Source organism: Suricata suricatta, chromosome 14 (genome assembly GCF_006229205.1).
Source record: "Suricata suricatta isolate VVHF042 chromosome 14, meerkat_22Aug2017_6uvM2_HiC, whole genome shotgun sequence".
Lineage (NCBI taxonomy): Eukaryota > Metazoa > Chordata > Mammalia > Carnivora > Herpestidae > Suricata > Suricata suricatta.
The window spans coordinates 66,155,337-66,172,418 of NC_043713.1; the positions used below are offsets into that span (position 1 = coordinate 66,155,337).

At 59.1% G+C, this 17,082-nt stretch overlaps 1 protein-coding gene across 1 annotated transcript in view; it reads right to left on the minus strand.

The window, feature by feature from the left end:
- TTC28 (tetratricopeptide repeat domain 28) overlaps positions 1 to 17,082 on the minus strand; it is a 622,170-nt gene that overhangs the window by 10,376 nt on the left and 594,712 nt on the right. Inside the window, exons 18-23 of the mRNA XM_029921603.1 lie at positions 9,695 to 9,874; positions 7,130 to 7,850; positions 4,907 to 5,031; positions 2,323 to 2,554; positions 1,689 to 1,765; positions 130 to 153 (exon numbers count right to left, since the gene is read on the minus strand). Coding sequence (XP_029777463.1) covers positions 130 to 153; positions 1,689 to 1,765; positions 2,323 to 2,554; positions 4,907 to 5,031; positions 7,130 to 7,850; positions 9,695 to 9,874 — 1,359 coding nt within the window. The remainder of the gene's footprint in view (positions 1 to 129; positions 154 to 1,688; positions 1,766 to 2,322; positions 2,555 to 4,906; positions 5,032 to 7,129; positions 7,851 to 9,694; positions 9,875 to 17,082) is intronic.

Here is a 17,082-nt window from a genome sequence, read left to right on the forward strand (position 1 = left end):
GGGGCGCGTGGGCAGGTGCACGGGCCGCGACAGCGCCTGCGCCCGAGCTCACAGCGGGCCCGGGGGACGCGAGGGCGGCGGGTGCAGGGGCTCACCTGACAACAGTTGCTACTTAGAGTAGTTACTCACCATTCCAACCATATTTTTAACAGCCTTCGGCCAGCAGATTATAAGAAAAGAAAGAAAAAGAGAGAAATAAGAGAGTTTAGACTCAAGCACAGGTTGTTATGCAACGCGAGCTGCTCACTGCTTTAGGAAGCGCCACTCCAGGCCCGGACCGGGAGGGGAGAGGAGCGAGAGTCAGCAGGGACACACAGGAAAACAAACAGCCACACCAGGCCCGTCGCGGTCAGGGGCAGCCAGGCCCTGCCCTTCCTTGCCAGGGGAGGAGCAGGGCAGGCAGGACCTGGGCGGGGAGGGGTTGGGGGGGCAGGCACAGGCCACCCTAGAAACGCCCATGGTTCCAGAGTGACTCAAGAAATATCCACCGGCTGCCAGCCATGGGGGGGCAGCCCTGGACATGTGCCTGGGCCCAGTGGGCTAGGAGGCAGAAAGTCCTTGTGATGCCACCCAGAGCAAGAAATCAAGCAGCTGGCTTTTGGGACTCAGGCTTGGCCTGCAGGTGTAATTCTAGAGTTCTCTTTTTTGTAAAGCACAGGCTTCCAGCCTCTGGGTTCAGGATGTTCTAGAAGCGCCTTCCTGATTCTCTTCAACAAGGAGATGGAACACAGTGCAGAGTGAGAGGAACTCAAGAAGGGGCCATATCACTGAGCTACAGTTCCAGATCTGGGCTGGAAACAACCCCAGGGAGGTGGGGGGCTCCAGGCACGCAGATTTTCAGAGGCGAACCCTAGACGGAACACCTTTATTTCCACACAAATATTTCCATTGAACATGAAAGCTGATAACTATCTAATAAGGATGTATATTGGTTTTTCAAATCATTACACTACAAGATGACCAGAGGCCACCGTCCTGTGCACTTCATGGTCACTATACCATCCGGAAGCCCTCCCACACACAGCGGGTGGGGTTCACGATGTCACTTCTTCCCCTCCTTCTGGACCCACACTGGCAGTAGGAAGGTCAGGAGCTGTGAGGCCAAGTTGAGAAGGGCGTACACGATACTGAGAGACTCTTCCTGATTCCTGAATTAGACCTACATTCCCTTAAAAGAAAACTTGTTTTTAGAAACCCGCCAAGCAGTATCTTGCATCAGAGTGGACTCTGTTCTCCGCTGTGGCTAATTTGTGCTGGGCAGGGCCTGGCTCTGATCGGGACACCTGTAGCGGACCTGGCAGGCTGGCCTCGTACCTGCTGGCTGAGGGAGCGTGGCTGTGACACTTGTGGGCAGACGAAGCTGGTGGGTGGGGACAGCAAGGTGCAGGAGGCCACTGGCTAGAGAGTTCAGGAGATGGCCTGAGACTGCAGGCCACAGGGCCCCCTGAGGCGCCCTCCGATGCCCTACTGCTCTCACAGCCCAGCGCCCAGAGAGGGCAGCACAAGCACCTGCCCCTGTGCATGCACGTGCCTGGGGGCCATTGCGCCCCCAGCCCTCGCCTTTTCCTGCCGATCCAAAGGCGACAAGACAGTGTTACTTGCAGATTCCTAGTTTGGGCTGAATCACCCCATCTTTCCGGCGCGGCACAGCCCTCAGGCCTGGGCTCAGCCGCCCTGGCTCAACTCACCCGGCTGATGAGCTGCTCGCCGGTCTCCGAGGCGGTGATGAGCTTGCAGAGGGCTTGGAGGGCAGGGTTGGGCAGACCTAAGCCACGAAGAAGGTGCGTGTTACCCGGAGGGGTCTCTGCACTCACAGCCCTCCCCATGCTAAAAGCCTGAGATGCTCTGCGTTGGTAGCATTTTCAAAAGCTTGGGACAGCCAGGAGAGAAGGGGCTCAGGGAAGGCCAGTCCTGCCCCAGCTGCAATGCGCCCGTTGTGTGGTCATGTTCCCGGGGCCCCAGCTCTGGCTCAGCCAGCATCACCTCCTCTGAGTGGTGCACCAAAGTCAGCCCTGAGCACCTGCCGCCTGCCTGACCCTGGGGTTTGGGCCCACGGCTCTGTCAGACCCGAAGCTTCCAGTTAAAGATTCAGGCCGCCACGGTTTGCCCAGCCTTCCTTCGTGTGGCTGCAGGAAGAGGCAGCCCGGGTCGTGCACTGCTGGGGCAGAGAACGCTTTGCTGTTTCAGGTTCCCTCTGCATCAGGAGAGGTCTGTGTCAGCGACTTCCTGACATTTTTTGGGACACTGGCTCCTTTCCAGCATCCCCTGCAGCGCCTGCGCAGTCAGCCAGCCCCCGGGGGCCCAGCCCTGCCTACGGCTCACCCAGCAGGGACTGGATTGTGCTGCTGCAATGCTGGAGCCGGTCGCCCGGGTCCGAGGTCGGGAAGAAGACCGCTGCGGGCAGGCCGCTGGCAGGGGGGTCCAGCCGGAAGCCCACGGCGGTGAGGAGGGCCTGCCAGCCAGGGATGCCGCCCACTTTGTTCTCCACGCTCTGCTGGGACGTGTACATGGCGTTGCGCTGCCCGTTCTGGATACGCTGCAGGGACTTCTCCACCTGCAAGGGCGAGGCGGGGTGAAGCGACACTCTGGGCCCGGCCCGGGGCCAGCTCTGGCTTCTCTCCCGGTGGCTCTGGGGACACATGAAGCCTACGGCGTGAAGCCAGTACATGGGCGCCCAGGCCTAGGGAGTGGGACACTGCAGCTGTGGCCCAGCTTCTCGCAGTGGAGGACACAAAGGGAAAGAAGGTTCTGGTCCACACCAGCAAGGGCCGGGAGACTCAGGAGAATTTCGTCCCCTCCCAAGCCCACTCCTCCGCTCCCGGCTCTGCCCCACAGACACTCAAGTGACTCACCTAACACCCGCTCTCAGGCCTGCCTCAAAGGGTGTGGCAGTGCCCCTAAACTAGGACAGACCTTCAGACCCCCAGCCCCCTTTGCTGGCCCACACACCTCACACCCCAAGTGGTCCCTGTTGCGGGGCTCTGGGCAGCAGCGCCCTCCTTCCCTGCACCCCCGACTCCCCCTTTGTCCCTCAGCAGTGACCTCTAAAACCTATGGCTCCCCTCCCCTTCCAGTCCCCCTCCCCCTTGCCAGGGCTGAAGCCATGCCCCGCACACGTGGGCCAAGTCTGTCCAGGTAACTGTTGAGTTACCTGTCCCCGCGAGCACTCAGCAGCACTCCAACAGCCTCCGGCCTCCCCGCGGGCTTCTCTCTTTAGGGGAGAGCTCAGTCCCTCTGGGGATCCCGTGTGCCTCAGGGCATGTGTGCCATCGCTGGAGGGCCAGAAGAGCCATCCATGATGTCCCCTGAGAATTTTCTTACACTACAGCCCTGGGATGCTGGGAACTGACCTCATGGGCAGGAGGACGGGAATGTCCTGGGCAGGACAACCATCTGGCTGGCTTGCCATCAGGCTGGCATGCCCTTGGAGACGCACTGCCCACTGGAGGCCCAGGGTACCCAGGGTAGGCAGGAGGTAAGGGCTGGTGAGCTTGACCATGGCCCCTGTACTCACCCCAGGAAATGAAGCCAAGAAAAAAGAGACAGCCCTTAAATGTGCCTGAGGGGCCTCAGGGCTGAGTGGGGAGCGGAGAGGCCTGGCTCTGGCTCCAAGCCTGGCCTGGGAGAGAAAGCCGAAGGGGTAGAGAGGGTGGTTTGGTTCCCTCAGAAAAGCAGCCTTGGGGCTGCAGCAAGGAAGGCGGGGACTCGGGGGGTGTGGGGGGTGACGGGGCCAGAGAGGGTTCTAAGGCGAGCAGCTGAATCGCTCTGTGCGGTTTCCAGGCACAGGCCAGGATCGGTTGAGAGTCTCCCCAAGTTCTCAGAGGGCGTGAGCTCAGCCACCCTGGAGCAGGCCGTGTGGCTGCCTCAAGTCTGGCCCGAGGGCCGCCGCGGGCTTTCCGGTGACCGCCTTCTTCCCTGGCCACACGCTGATGTCAGGCAGACCCCGGGCTCAGGAAACATACAGGACTGACCTGCCACCAGGAGCACACTGGGTGCCACTGGCCGGGCATCCGGCCCACAGGGGCAATAAGAGTGCCCTGCTGAGGGGACGTTCCCACCGCAACCCAGCCCCCAAAGTAAGCTCCCGGCCCGCTCCCGGGGCCCCACGTCCTGGCTCTCGAGCTCGGACAGGGCCGCGGCGTGTGCACCTCTGTCCTCCGCGGGCAGCAGGCGGCTGCCTGCATCTTGTACGGAAGGAGCGTGGATGTGGCGTGGACTGTGCATCCGTGTGGCCCCACGGGCTGGGGACCCCGGGGCTGGGGAGGGGCTGGTCTTTTCTGAGAAGAGCCCCATGGAGGCTGACAGCTCTACATTGTTAGAAGCCACCTTCCAGGTCGCCAGGGGAAGGGTGGAACGGATGTCGTGTCACTGCTTCTTGGCCTGACAGAGAGCTTTTAAATGTGTGGATGATGGCGGAGAGCCTCTGTCTATACCCTCTCCCCGGCCCCACAGAGGCTGGGACGGCCAAACACAGGGTCAGTGCTGGCCTCTTCCTCCAACCAACTTTTGGGGAAGGCCGGTGTCGTTGACTTTAAAATACCATCTCCGTCACTAGGCTGTGTGCTGGCTACTCACCTGTTCTCTAATCCTCCCGATAACCTTGAAATATTCAAAGCTTTATTCCCCCCTTCTGGATGAGGAAATTGAGGCTGAGAGCCAGGTGTCCTGCCCAAAGCCACATGGCCCAGAAGCAGCCTCGTTGTGGGCCCCAGGATCTTGACCAGAACTGCCACAGCCGTGCCCAGGACACGTGTCATGCCTACTGCTCGACCAATTGGCTCAACCCACGGATGCCTGGGGACAGCGCCCCCTCCACCTGCTCCTGGGCCCCCGTGACACGGAAATGTGGCAGCCTCCCACCCTCTGGAGGGCGTCTTGCCCCACGGGGCCTGGGCGCGGCTCTTACCAGGTGCAGCAGCACTCGCAGGGCGTCCCGGGCGCGCTCCGGGTGCTGGAGGATCTCGGTGAGGGCCTGGCCGATGAGCGACGAGGGGCTGTTCAGCTTAACGTCGCTGCCGATGAGCATGAACCCTGCGGAGAACCAAGGACGGCGTCCTTGAGCCGGCCCTCGCCGCGGCAGGGCAGCCCGCCTCCCCGGTGCCTCACAGCTGCCGGGCCAAGAGGGGCCTGCGTGCAAAGCGGACGGGCAGCGCGGAGGTCTAACTCACAGGGGCCCCTCCCTTGTAAGACCAGATACCCTCTCACTGCTCACGGAGTGGTTGGCACTTGGGAAAGTGCCTCTGTCCTCCTGCTGCACCGGGAGTGAAGGCAGGGGGCTGCGGGGGCCCCTCCCTGGCCACCATCCTTAGGAACGGCGTGCCATTTCTGAACACCTGAGAGCCTCCGGGTCTGTGTGGAGCGTGCCTGGGGCCGGGGCCACCAGACGCAGGAACGAGCAGGCTGGCGGGCCCCAGGGCGGCCTGCGTGCTGTCTCCCCCACCGCAGCACTGCGGGGAGGTGGACAGAGCGGTCTCCTCAAGCTGCCCAGCAAGCTGAGGACCACCTGCCCCCAGATCATGGAGAAAAGGGGGCTTCTAAGAGCATGGAGGAGGTAGGACTGTTTTTAAGGTTGGCAGGGCGGCATGATTCAGACACCGCCATCCCCAGCACTGAGTGGGGACTTGTATGCTGTCACTAAAACAAGGACAAAAACAGCAGATCCAGAAACACGATGGGAAGCGGGGGAGGGGGTCCCTCAGGGGGAGGGGCAGGGTCCTGTTGGGAAGAAGCGCTGAGCACGGGGCCCAAAGCCCCTCTGACTGTGGGGGGCTCACAAAGGCAGCCGTCACCTGCCGGCTGTCATGGAGCCACCACCAGCCCCCGCTTTCCGCTCGTCCTGGCGGTGTAGGCGGCTGAACTACGAGGCCCGACCTGGCCATGGCACCTGCCCGCCCTCCCTTCTCGGAACGGCTGCTGATGGGTGTTCTCTCCAGCCACACGAGCAAACAGGGCTGATTCTGCTCTGCTCCTCTTGAATACCTTTCAGGAAAACACTAGGCCTGTGCCGTCTGCACAAAGTAGGCAGATGTTTCCATTTCTGAACAACATGCTCAGCGGCCAGGCAGCCCCGAGGGCCCTCGCAGCTCGTGGGCCCCTGGCCTGGCAAGGCCCCGGCTCCACTTCAGGCCTCCCCGCCTTCGGAAGATGGCACCAGCAATGACAGCACATGTAAACCTGATTTATTTTGAGAGGAAGCGTGACGTGAAAACCACCTTATTCCCAATTTTTAAATGTCTACGTGGATTAAAACAAAATATGTATGTTTAAAAATCATTAAAAAAAACCCTCAGAAGTCAGCATTTCTATTTCTTGAGGATTAAGCCAGTCTGTTTATGGGTCAGTCCCACTGCTACAGCGTCAATGGGAACTTGACTTTTGCTCTGGGGAGGTGCAGGGGCCGATTCTGAGAGACAGACAGCCACAGGCTGACAGATCGTGGGGTGCGTCCGCGATGTGGCCCCGGCTGGGTGAGGCTGGGTGGGGGAGCTGCGGGGGAAGGGGAAGCAGGTTGGACTCTTCATGTTGGCAGCCTGTCGGGGAGGGCCTCCCGCATGGGACGGTCCCCAGGTGGGCCCCTGTCCCACCTCCCGTGACCAGATGTCACAGACAACATTGTCCCTTCACTCCCAGACCTCCAAACTCATGGCAGGTGTACTCAGAGCACGTGCTGTTGTGGTACACTTGTCACCAGACACGGAACCTGCTCCTCCAGACTGTGTCACGCACGGACGAGGACACCAAGCTCCAGAAAGGATCAGGAAGCTGCCTCAGGTCACAGCCCAGACACGGAGCTGGGTCAAACCCAAGTCTCCCGATGACCAAACCCACGGTCCTTCTACCACACGGCTCTTCTCTACAGTCAGTCTTCACACGAGGTTGCCAAAACTGGGTCACCGGGCACACACTAGCCTTGGGAGGCCTACGCTCACACTCTGATGCAGACTCTTCTGCGGCTCCCTCGTCAGAAAGGCCACTTTAATACCACGTGGAAAAGGACAGACTGGCTGGAGGCCAGAGTCTCTGCAAACACGGCCCTCTCCCTGCACCTCCCCAGGGCCCCGTCCTGCCTCCCCTCCCTACCCCCCGGGGACCGTAAGGCCTGCTGGCGGGTGCGTGCCGGCGCTCCTACCTGCCCAGTTGGACGGGTGTGAGAAGGCCTTGCTGCTCTGCACCACCTTCATGGCCTCGCCCAGGGCCGCGCTGGCTTTCAGGCCATTCAGCAGGGAGGAGTAGAGGGCGTGGAGAAACATCTTGGAAGCAGCCACAGGCACAGGCCACAGAGACACGAGGACACACTGTGCGCCTGCTGCCAGGAAGGCTCGCGTCAGCGCAATAACCCCGTCGGCTGTGACCTTGCTGTTGGACTCCTGGGAGGAGCCGAGGACCACCAGCTTCACGGGAAGCCGCAGGTCCAGGACGTCGGCGGCCGTGAGCAGCAGCTCTTGCAGGGGAGGGCAGTCCGAGATGCTGTCCCCGTCGCTGGCGTCGTCCTGCACCCGCAGGGACTCGGGGATCGTGTAGGGGTGGCCGAAGGAGCTCTTGCTGCTGGCGGGGTTGCCGTCCGCGCTGGGCGTGAGGATCAAGGCCGACAGTTTCCAAGAAATGTGGGTGGCGAAGTGGACGCACTCGGCCTGGGTCAGGGCACTCATGACCCTCTCCTTGGTGGCCACGCTGCCCACCAGGGGCTGGCAGCCCAGCAGCTCAGACACCATGTAGGCCTCCTCCTCAGCCGATGGCATCGGCCCCCACAGCCACCTGTCCATCACGGCTGACGGCAGCTTGGGGTTTCCAACAACGGCTGCCATGGACGTGGAGCTGGAGGGCGTGGGCGGGTTCTTCCTCAGGTGAGACTAGGAAGGGGAGACAGCACACCACTGATCAGATGCGCTCCCGCCCCCCCCCCCCCTCCGGCAGCCGGCCGAGCCGCAGGCTTCGGGGAACACAGGGCTGGGCCCGGCGAGGCTGCACGTGCTCCCCCGCTGCCCGCGTTCACTCGAATGTTTGACACCTTTTAGACCCAGGTGCTCGTCTCACTGAGTCTCACTGAGAATCACACCTGCTATCTGACAAGCTCTCGACAGCCGGGACTGGATGGTAGAAGGGGCCTCTCCTGTTTGTGCAGCCCTGGGGGCCCGGGGCAGGCGGCGAGGGAGTGTGGTGCCGGCCTGCCCCACGCTTCTCACCCCCGCAGACCTCCCTGTGGGCCCGGGAGTGAGGGGAACACCCATTCCCGAGGAGCCAGGGCTCTGAGGGGTGACGAAAGGCAAGTCCGTCCCAGCAGAGCCAGGGCTAGCTTAAGACACTCTGTACTGGAAGGATCAGTCAGCCTCTGCTCCGTGTGCTGCAAAATAGGAACATCACTGAGTTCTAAAATCAGCAGAAAGAATCCAGTGAAGTTCTGGTTTCCCTCCATAGCTGCCTTTTGATGCTTTGGGGGAGACATCATGTTTCAAATTATTACAGAAGAACTTATTGGTGGCTCCACCTGGTGATGCCTCAAATGCTGGGCAAGAGACGGGCCTCTCCCCCACCCTGGCGACGGTGGCTAACAGCGGGCTGGCTCACTGTTGTCATCAGCATGAAGCTCTCAACATGGGCCACCTCTGCCCCCAGGGTGCCTCTGGCAGCAGGCACAGGGAGCAGACCCCCCGTGCAGGACAGTGTCCACCGAGGCCAGCTCCCTTCACGTCTGGGGTTCATGGTCGGCCACAGACACGCAAAATACTCAGAGGAAATAATGTCTTTCACTTTGAACAGATTCTCTTCCATGAGAAAGTTACAATCCAGCTACAGAGAACAGTCAAAAAACTAAGGTTTCCCAAGCCCCGTGTGGCAGGAGCTGACCTGGTTTGAACCATGTCAATGACCAAGACTGGCAGAGGCCAAGGCAGGTCCCAAGGGGGCCGCCCACACCCAGGGTCCCGGGTTTGGGTTCCTAAATGAGCCACTTTCTTCCCCTCGGAGGCTCCGTCTGAGCCGGCTCTGCCTGTGGGTCTGGGGGCTCTGAGGGCGGCCGGCAACTTGAGGGCATTTTCAGGTTTGAAGACTGGACAGGGCAGTTGGGGGGGGCCGTCTGCGAGGGTCTGGAGAAGGGGAGGAGGATCGGGATTGGCCGGGAGGCTCTCTAATCAGGCGGACAGGCCGAGGGGGCTGTGGGGGGAGGCCCGCTTGATTTTCATGGCAGTTTCTTCTCACACCGACTCCCGTGCTGAATGGACCTGAATCCCTGTCCGTCCCCTGAAAGCCACCTCATTTGTGTTCAGTCTCTGGGTGGCCTGTGAGGCCCTTTCTCACTTGATGGTAACCTCATTTGCCCCCCAGCCATGTCTGCGGCCCCCGCCGCAGGCAGACTCGGCGCGCAGGCAGCGGTCAGCACGAGGCCGGGGCACCAGGGGAAACCACGCTCCTCGGTACCTAGCCCGGAACTCGGGCCTGACCCGGTGCCTCTGAGTAGCTCACGACCTTGATGTCACGGCAAAGCCATGTGGAAAGAAATGACACACAGCACAGCTTCCTGGGACAGCAAAGAACGGTCAGGGGTCAAGAGGGCTGTCCCCCGACCTCCGGACGGTTCTACGCCCAGGGCGACCTCCCGGCCGCAAACGACAAAGCTAACATTGAGAAGAGCTCACGCCCTGACCCCCGCAGCCCAGCCTGGCCGGGAAGACGTGGCCGCGCTCCCCGAGAGGCTTACCTTGGACTGCGGGCCGAGGGAGCGGATGGACGGCACGGCGATGAGGGCGAAGCGCTCGTACAGGTACTCGTTGGACGAGCTTCCCTTCAGGAGGGCGAAGGGGATGAGGTAGAGCTCCCCCTCCAGCACCAGGACAAGCTGCCGGTGCCGGCCCACGGGGCCGCTGGAGTGCATCAGGCCCTGCGGGGAGCGCCAAGGGCTGAGCCGGGCTGGCGGGCGGGGGGCCCGGGGAGCCCGGGGAGTGCGGGCGGGGGGGGGGGGCAAGCGTCCACGTGGGAACGTGGGTGGGGGTGTGAAACGTCACCACGTGGGGGCTTATGTGCACCTCACAGGCCCCACCCCCGCGGGAGGTTGGGAGCCAGGCCCTGTATTTTATTCTATTTTTAGAGTGCGTGGGAGTGGGGGAAGGGCAGAGAGAGAGGGAGAGAATCTCAGGCTGAATGCAGAGCCCGACGTGGAGCTCAATCCCATGAGCCTGGGATCGTGACCTGAGCCGAAATTAAGAGTCAGACACTCAACTGACTGAGCCACCCAGGTGCCCCAGGGGTCCAGTTTTTTTAGGTTGACAGGGCAGGGTGGGAGACCAGTCTCTGGTCAAGGAGGGGGGTGTCCTGTGAAGACCAGGACTGGCCCTGCGAGGTCTGTGGGAGGCAGGGAATTGTTCCAGAAAGAGCCCTGCGACAGAGGGCCAGGCCAGAGGAGGCTACGTTGGTCCAGAAACCCTAGGTGTGACTGCTCTGTGACACCCAAACTGGGCCTGGGCTGAGCGTAAACAGAGACGAAGCCGAGGCTGCTGCCACACGAGGGGATGCCACCCGGAGCCCGCCTGGGGAGGAGACCATGCAAGACAGTCACAGCTGGGCACCTGTCACCCTCACCCCCGCTAGCCTGCGCTCGGCAGGAGCAAGCGTGCATGCCTAATCCGTCTGACGTGCTGCCCTGGGCGCTCAGCCGAGGCTGCAGAAGCGCTCAGCTAACCCCAAGTGACATGTGCCTGGTGGGACGTTCAGTATGTACAAACCCCCTGTGGCTCTCTTTTTAAAAATTCCAGATGCACTGAATGGAAGCAGAAATAAAAACTATTAAGCCAATTTGCTACCTGTTCACTTTGAGAGGTATTTCCCAAGAAGGGGGAAAGGAATCCCAGTACAACCCAGGGAGGAGGAAGTGGGGTGTGTCACACTGTGATGACTTTCTGGGTTGGTCCAGGGGGTGATGAGGGCTGGGTGCCTGCAGGCCAGGGAGTCCCCACCTGCAGTGGCCTTGCTGAGGGCCCTGCCTGGCCCTGCAGGTGGAGGTGGCCCAGGGAAACTGTGCTGGAGGGCAGTGCCCTGGCCTTGCTGATGGGTCAGCAGCCCTAACAGTGACAGCCACTCGCTGCTCAGCGGGGGGCCCCCCTGCCCCACACGTGGGCAATGTGGGGGCTCGGGCTACTGCCATGTGCAAAACCAGACCCACCCTCGGCTGATCCAGGGTCACCAGGCATTTGTTGGACGAGATGCCGGCCCTACCCTCGCAGGCCATCCCTGGACTCCAGCTGACAGGGCCCAAGCCCCCAGTAAGTCTCTGTCAGGGGTCACCCCGTAAGTCGCAGGCTTCCCTGGGACACACACCACTCTTAGACAAGTCCCCAGTCATGATAGCATGCACATGTGGGAATCAGAGTGGACTGAGGGGTGCTGGGCTGGTGAGGGGTGTGCCGTCGAGGTTGGAGGCCGTTCAGAGAAGCGTAACTGGCCAAGTGTTTGTAGGGACTCTGTGAACTCGGCCTGCAAGACCTTATCTGGGGCATCAGACTAAACGTGGCCGACGTCATGTCCCTGACGGCAGTGTGGGTGTTTTCTCAGGGACACACATCAAAACCACACTGGGAAACCACCTCACGCCGGTCAGAGTGGCTAAAATGAACAAATCAGGAGACTACAGATGCTGGCGAGGATGTGGAGAGACGGGCACCCTCCTGCACTGTTGGTGGGAATGTAAACGGGTGCAGCCGCTCTGGAAAACAGTGTGGAGGTTCCTCAAAACACTATCGATAGAACTCCCTTATGACCCAGCAATAGCATTGCTGGGGATTTACCCAAAAGAGACAGAAATGCTGATGCATAGGAGCACATGCACCCCAGTGTTCATAGCAGCACTGTCAACAATTACCAAATCATGGAAAGAGCCTACATGTCCATCAACTGACGAATGGATCAAGAAGATGTGGTTTATATATACAATGGAATACTACTTGGCAATGAGAAAGAATGAAATCCTGCCATTTGCAGCGATGTGGATGGGACTGGAAGGTATTATGCTGAGTGAAAAAGTCAGTCAGAGAAGGACAGATATCATATGTTTTCACTCATAAGTGGATCTCGAAAAACTTAACAGAAAACCGTGGGGGAGGGGAGGGAAGGGGGACAAAAGTTACAAACAGAGAGGGAGGAGCAAATCATAAGAGAGTCTTAAATACAGAGAGCAAACTGAGGTTTGATGGGGGTGGGGGAGGGGGGCAGTGGGGGAGGGGTGTGGAGGAGGGCATTTGTTGGGATGAGCACTGGCCATTGTATGGAAGCCACTTGGACAATAAACTGTATTTAAAAAATAAAAATAAATCAATTCTGGTCTCTCTGAGGTCTCAGCACCAGGTGGCCCTGCTTCTGGGAGTCCGTCTCCCTCATCAGGCAGGGGCTTCTCCATCAGCCAGGGAGACGGTGGACTGTGGGGGAGCCAGAGAAGTCAGGCATCCGTGCCTGCTCGCACGCTTACAATGACGTACTCAGAAAACGTACACAAGAACTCCTTACTGAACGAGGCGGTATTAAATATAGCATCACACAGAAGTCTAAAATGTCAGCCCCAGAGGGTGGAGGTGCCTACCCAGGACATGACGGGCTAGGGAGGGCCTGGCCTGGGCAGAGGAGGCCCGTGAGGTAAACCCCTGTGCTGGGGAGAGACGTGCACTGAGAGAACGGGACAGGAGACTTGCCAGGACTTGGTGACGGGGGGCCTGGGTCATGAGGAGAGGGGAGCCTCTGGAATTTGAGCCTGGAGATGGGGAGAGTTTTCTCTGAATGAACCCCGATTCATAGGTATTCCGGAATGGTGCCTCGTGCCGGGACTGAGCTGCGCAGGCACACAGCCCTGTCCACACAGTGTGGAAGGAGGCAGGTGACAGCAGCACGGCTTGGGGGCAGACAGGCCCCCAGCAGACTGAAAGCTCCAGTTAGAAGGTGGGGGATGGACTGAACACGCTGGAGAAGACGCCCTGGAAACGGGTTCTGGATTTTCTGCCTCCAGGATACACGTGCACCGTTCTTGTACCGAAAGATTAGCCATAATCCAGTGTGAACTTGAAAATGGAAAATAAAGTGATGTCCTTATCCAAATTACACACCATCTATTAGATGGAAAAAGAAAGGACAATTCAAGGAAAGGCTACTCTGTGCCTCCGTATGTCAGTCTAGAAAGGACATTTTCAAGTCCTGGGCTCATATGATAAACGGACTGAGCCTCAGCCCCACACTAGCAACTAACACAGTCCCACAAATTCCAGCAAAGATGCCAACTTTCTGACTTCTGAAGTTTCTAGAAATGGCTCTTTGGAAATAGCAGAAGATAAGAAGGCCAGGGGTGCTAAAACCTGTCTCCCATCCCAGTGTGTGCCAGGCCCAGGCTGGAAGAGGGAGAGAGCCAGTGCCCCAAGAGGGAGGCCTGGCCATGAGAGACCTCGAGCTAAGCCCAGTTTTTGCACCGGGGCGGGCTGTTCCTTTAGACAGGGCAGGCGGCGGGCACCCAGGAGGAGGGTGTGAGCAGCTGTTAGACTCGGGCCCAGTCACCCTGTCCACACCTGCCCTGTGCCAGGTTCCTGCACGAGGTCTCCTGTGGTGGAAGCTCAGTGCTGAGCTTTCTCAGGGGAGGGGCTCTCCTGCTGGCCTCGGTCAGCGGTGTGTGGGGGACATGGAGCGGAGCCCAGAACGTGTCTGTCTGGGACCCTGCAGTCTTGGCCTGCTGATAACCTTCCCATAGCGCTTTGTACACAAACACCGGGGCCCGGGGAACCTTCCCGGGCAGGCGCCTGCACCCGCACCACACGCCCTTGCCGACCGGAAGCTGATCGTCTGCCCTCCTGCCACCACACAGCGGTTGCCCTTTGCCAGCAACTCCAGGTGCGCCCCTGCAGGGCCAAACCAGCCAATGGCTGTTACCCAGCGGGCTGAACCACGCCTTCCAGGGGTCCACCCTTTCTTGGGTGGGCTCCACGATGCCTGTGGTCCCCAGGGTACAGAGGACCTGCCAGTATCCTCCACACACAGGGAGCTTTGCTGTTGCTAGAGGACACAGGGAGCCCCTCAGAGTGTCACAGCAGCACAGGCCGGAGGAATCAGCACCCCGGATCCTGCGTCCAAGAATTTTCAGGCAGATTCGATTGGATAAAATGGTCTTTACTATCTACAAGGATTCCAGATGCAAGAAGTGCTGGGAATCTGGATGCTACAGAGCCGTGTTTCAGGGTTGGGATTTTTTTCCTGACTCATTTTTTTGATCGAGTGAACTGATCAGACCTTTTTAAGGTAGAGAAACCCCTTCTGTGATGTTTCTGGGAGATCCTGGCGTCACGGAAGGTTGCACACGGTTTCAACAAGTATCACATACCTGCTGGAGGTAACGCTCAAACCGTGACTAAAATCTACAAAGACTGGAGACAGTGTAATCCAATGAGAAAACGCAAGAGACTAAACTATCTTCTTTGGCCAGCCAAACAACAAACCATCGGTTTGCCTGAAGAACCAAATAAGGGGAGGGGTTCAGAATTTAGTTCCTGGGGAAAAGTGACCAATGGCCAGCCACAGCCAGGACGGTCTGGCTTCCGCCAGCATCCAGCTCCAGCTCAATCAGCCAGAGGGCTGTGCATGCTGTGGGAGCCTTGTGCAGCAATGGCCTTCTCTTCCTGCACTGACCTGCTAGAAGTGAGCCCGCGCCCCCTCGGGCAGGAGCCTGCTAGGGGGAGGCTGGGACTGCCGCTGTGGGACACCCACTGGGACAGAGCCAGAGCCCAGCACTGACCCAGGTGGGAGCACCGCCTACCTCGTGGAGCCCGAGCATGGGTCTGGGCACTCTCCCTGCAGGTTTCGGTGCCCGGAAACCAAATGGAGCTTCCTGCCTCCGTTTTCCTTCTCCTAATCCGTTGTGGAAAGGTTTGCTGCCCTTGGGTGACGTGTGCCCTTGTTCGAAGATTACTACAGATGTCTCACTCAGAAATCAATTAGACGGGCTGGCAGTGGGGCTGCCGGCCCTGGGCCTGCCAGTCTCAAGGCCCTCATCCTCCACTCCGTAGTCTGGAGGGCAGATCTGTTGTTTCTAGGGAGGAATGCTCCCTGGCCTCTCCAAAACCTCAATCTACGTAGAAAACAGGCCACCTACGTGGTCAGTCTCGTCTCCTGGGGCACTGCTCCGGGGTAAGCTGGTTTATCAGGCTACTGGATTTTGCAAGAGTCCTCTCCCCCTGAGTGGTAATTAAAGGCACAAGCCCCCACCTTGTACGGGTAGATCAGAGGTCTCAGTTCCCAGAGCCCTGGCTCAGGAAGGCAGTTCACCAACCTAACCGACCTGAACTGCAAGTTTTAAGTACCCTTCTGGGGATCCTGGAACAGGCAAACCCACGTCCACAGGTGCCTCCCTTCACCCCGAGCACAGGTGGGCGAGGAATACTTTCCCTTCTGATCCGAGTCATTCACTCTTTAGTCTGTCCTACAAACAGGTTTTTACGACTGTACATATAGGAAACGGAATCTCGGTCAGTGGAGTAGTGATAAATAAGGACGACAGGGACTATAACTAGAAGGAGTCCAAATTCCAGTGATCTGAACGGTCCCCAGATCTGGGCCTCTGGAGAATGAGTCAAGCAAATCCTAGGCAGTTGCCCGCTCTACATCTGACTGTGATGGGAGCGGCCTCTGGCTTCGGTGAAGCCCCGTGTGCAAACTGAGGGGTGAATCGGGACCTGACTGGCCCCCCTGAGCAGCCCCGGGGCCCTTATGAGTCCAGGCCTGGAGCATGGCTTATTGTCTTTTACTCTGGTTTGATTAAAAATGAATGCCAGGGACACAAACAGGGTCCAGGCCCTTTTGCACTAAGCACTTGAGACTTTTCTTTGGTGACATTTTCTCCTGCGGGTGTCAGACAGGACTTGACTTAATGTTTGATGACGGGGTCCCATGCAGATGCGCCTGGGCCCTCCTGGGAGAGAGCCGGACGTGCTCGTCCCTGACAGCAAAGGACGGCGTGGTTCCAGGAAAGAGCCTCGGCCGTGTTTCCCTTAAGCCAAATTAAATCAAATACTGGTAGAAGCCTTGGGTAAAATATTGTTCTGTTCCATTTCTCATACTGTCTGACCTAGTCCCTTAGCTATAGGACTGGGGCTAAACAAAGGCAGTTGTTCAAATAATTATAAGCCCTATGTGAAGAGACTAATCGTTTTAGTCTTGAAGTGTCAGTGATTCGAAAGCTTGGACCGTCGGCTTTGATTTGTATTTTCATTGAAAATGTGGAAGAGGAGCTGGCCCTGCCTGGCGGCTGGCCGGGTGGGTGGTGTCCTGTCGCCCTCTAGTGGCCGCCACGGCAGGCGGGTGTGCTGAGGAGGCGTCCCTGCAGCCCACCAGACATGGGAAGGCCACCCAGTTCGCCGCCTCCTCGTCTGTGTCTGGACAGTGTGTCCCCAACACATGTCAACAAGTACCTGCTGAATGAACGGATGAAACTTCTCAGTCAAGTGTTTTTACTGCGGCACAAGGGGTCGCTTCAGGGAGCCTCAGACAAGCTCTTGCTCTGAGCATGCACTTGAATGGCCTCTGGCAGGTTTCACTCTGGCTCCTTTGTGGCCGCCCACACTCCTTCACCGTATTTGGACACCTCGGCCACAGAGAAGAGTTTAACTATCAGGAGCTAAGGACACGCTTTAGAACTCAGTGCGCCACGCCCAGGTCAGACAGCAGGCTCCGCAGTGTGCGCTCACACGGTCCCGGATCTGCGTCCGGGCAAGCCGCTGCTGGCGGGCCTTCCCCTTCCCTGGGCGGCTCCACAAAGGCTGATTCCTTCGCTGCTCTGACATGTTAGGGCCATAAATGCTCCCCTTCCCAGCACCCCTGGAGGAACACAGATGTCTGGGCGTGAGCTACCACTAAGGCCGCTGGCACATTTTTATTCTTTAAGTCACAGGGGGAAGTCCTCAGGGGAGAAAAAACACAGGGTAGATGTTATAAACTCGTAGAATCCCCGAGAAGGATGACTCAAGGCTGCGGCGGCCTTTGTCCTGGGGAAGCACTGGATGGAGGGAAGGAGGGAGGGCCACCTCTCCCAGCCCGCGCTTCTGCCTTGTGTCACTCTCCCCGTGGGGGATT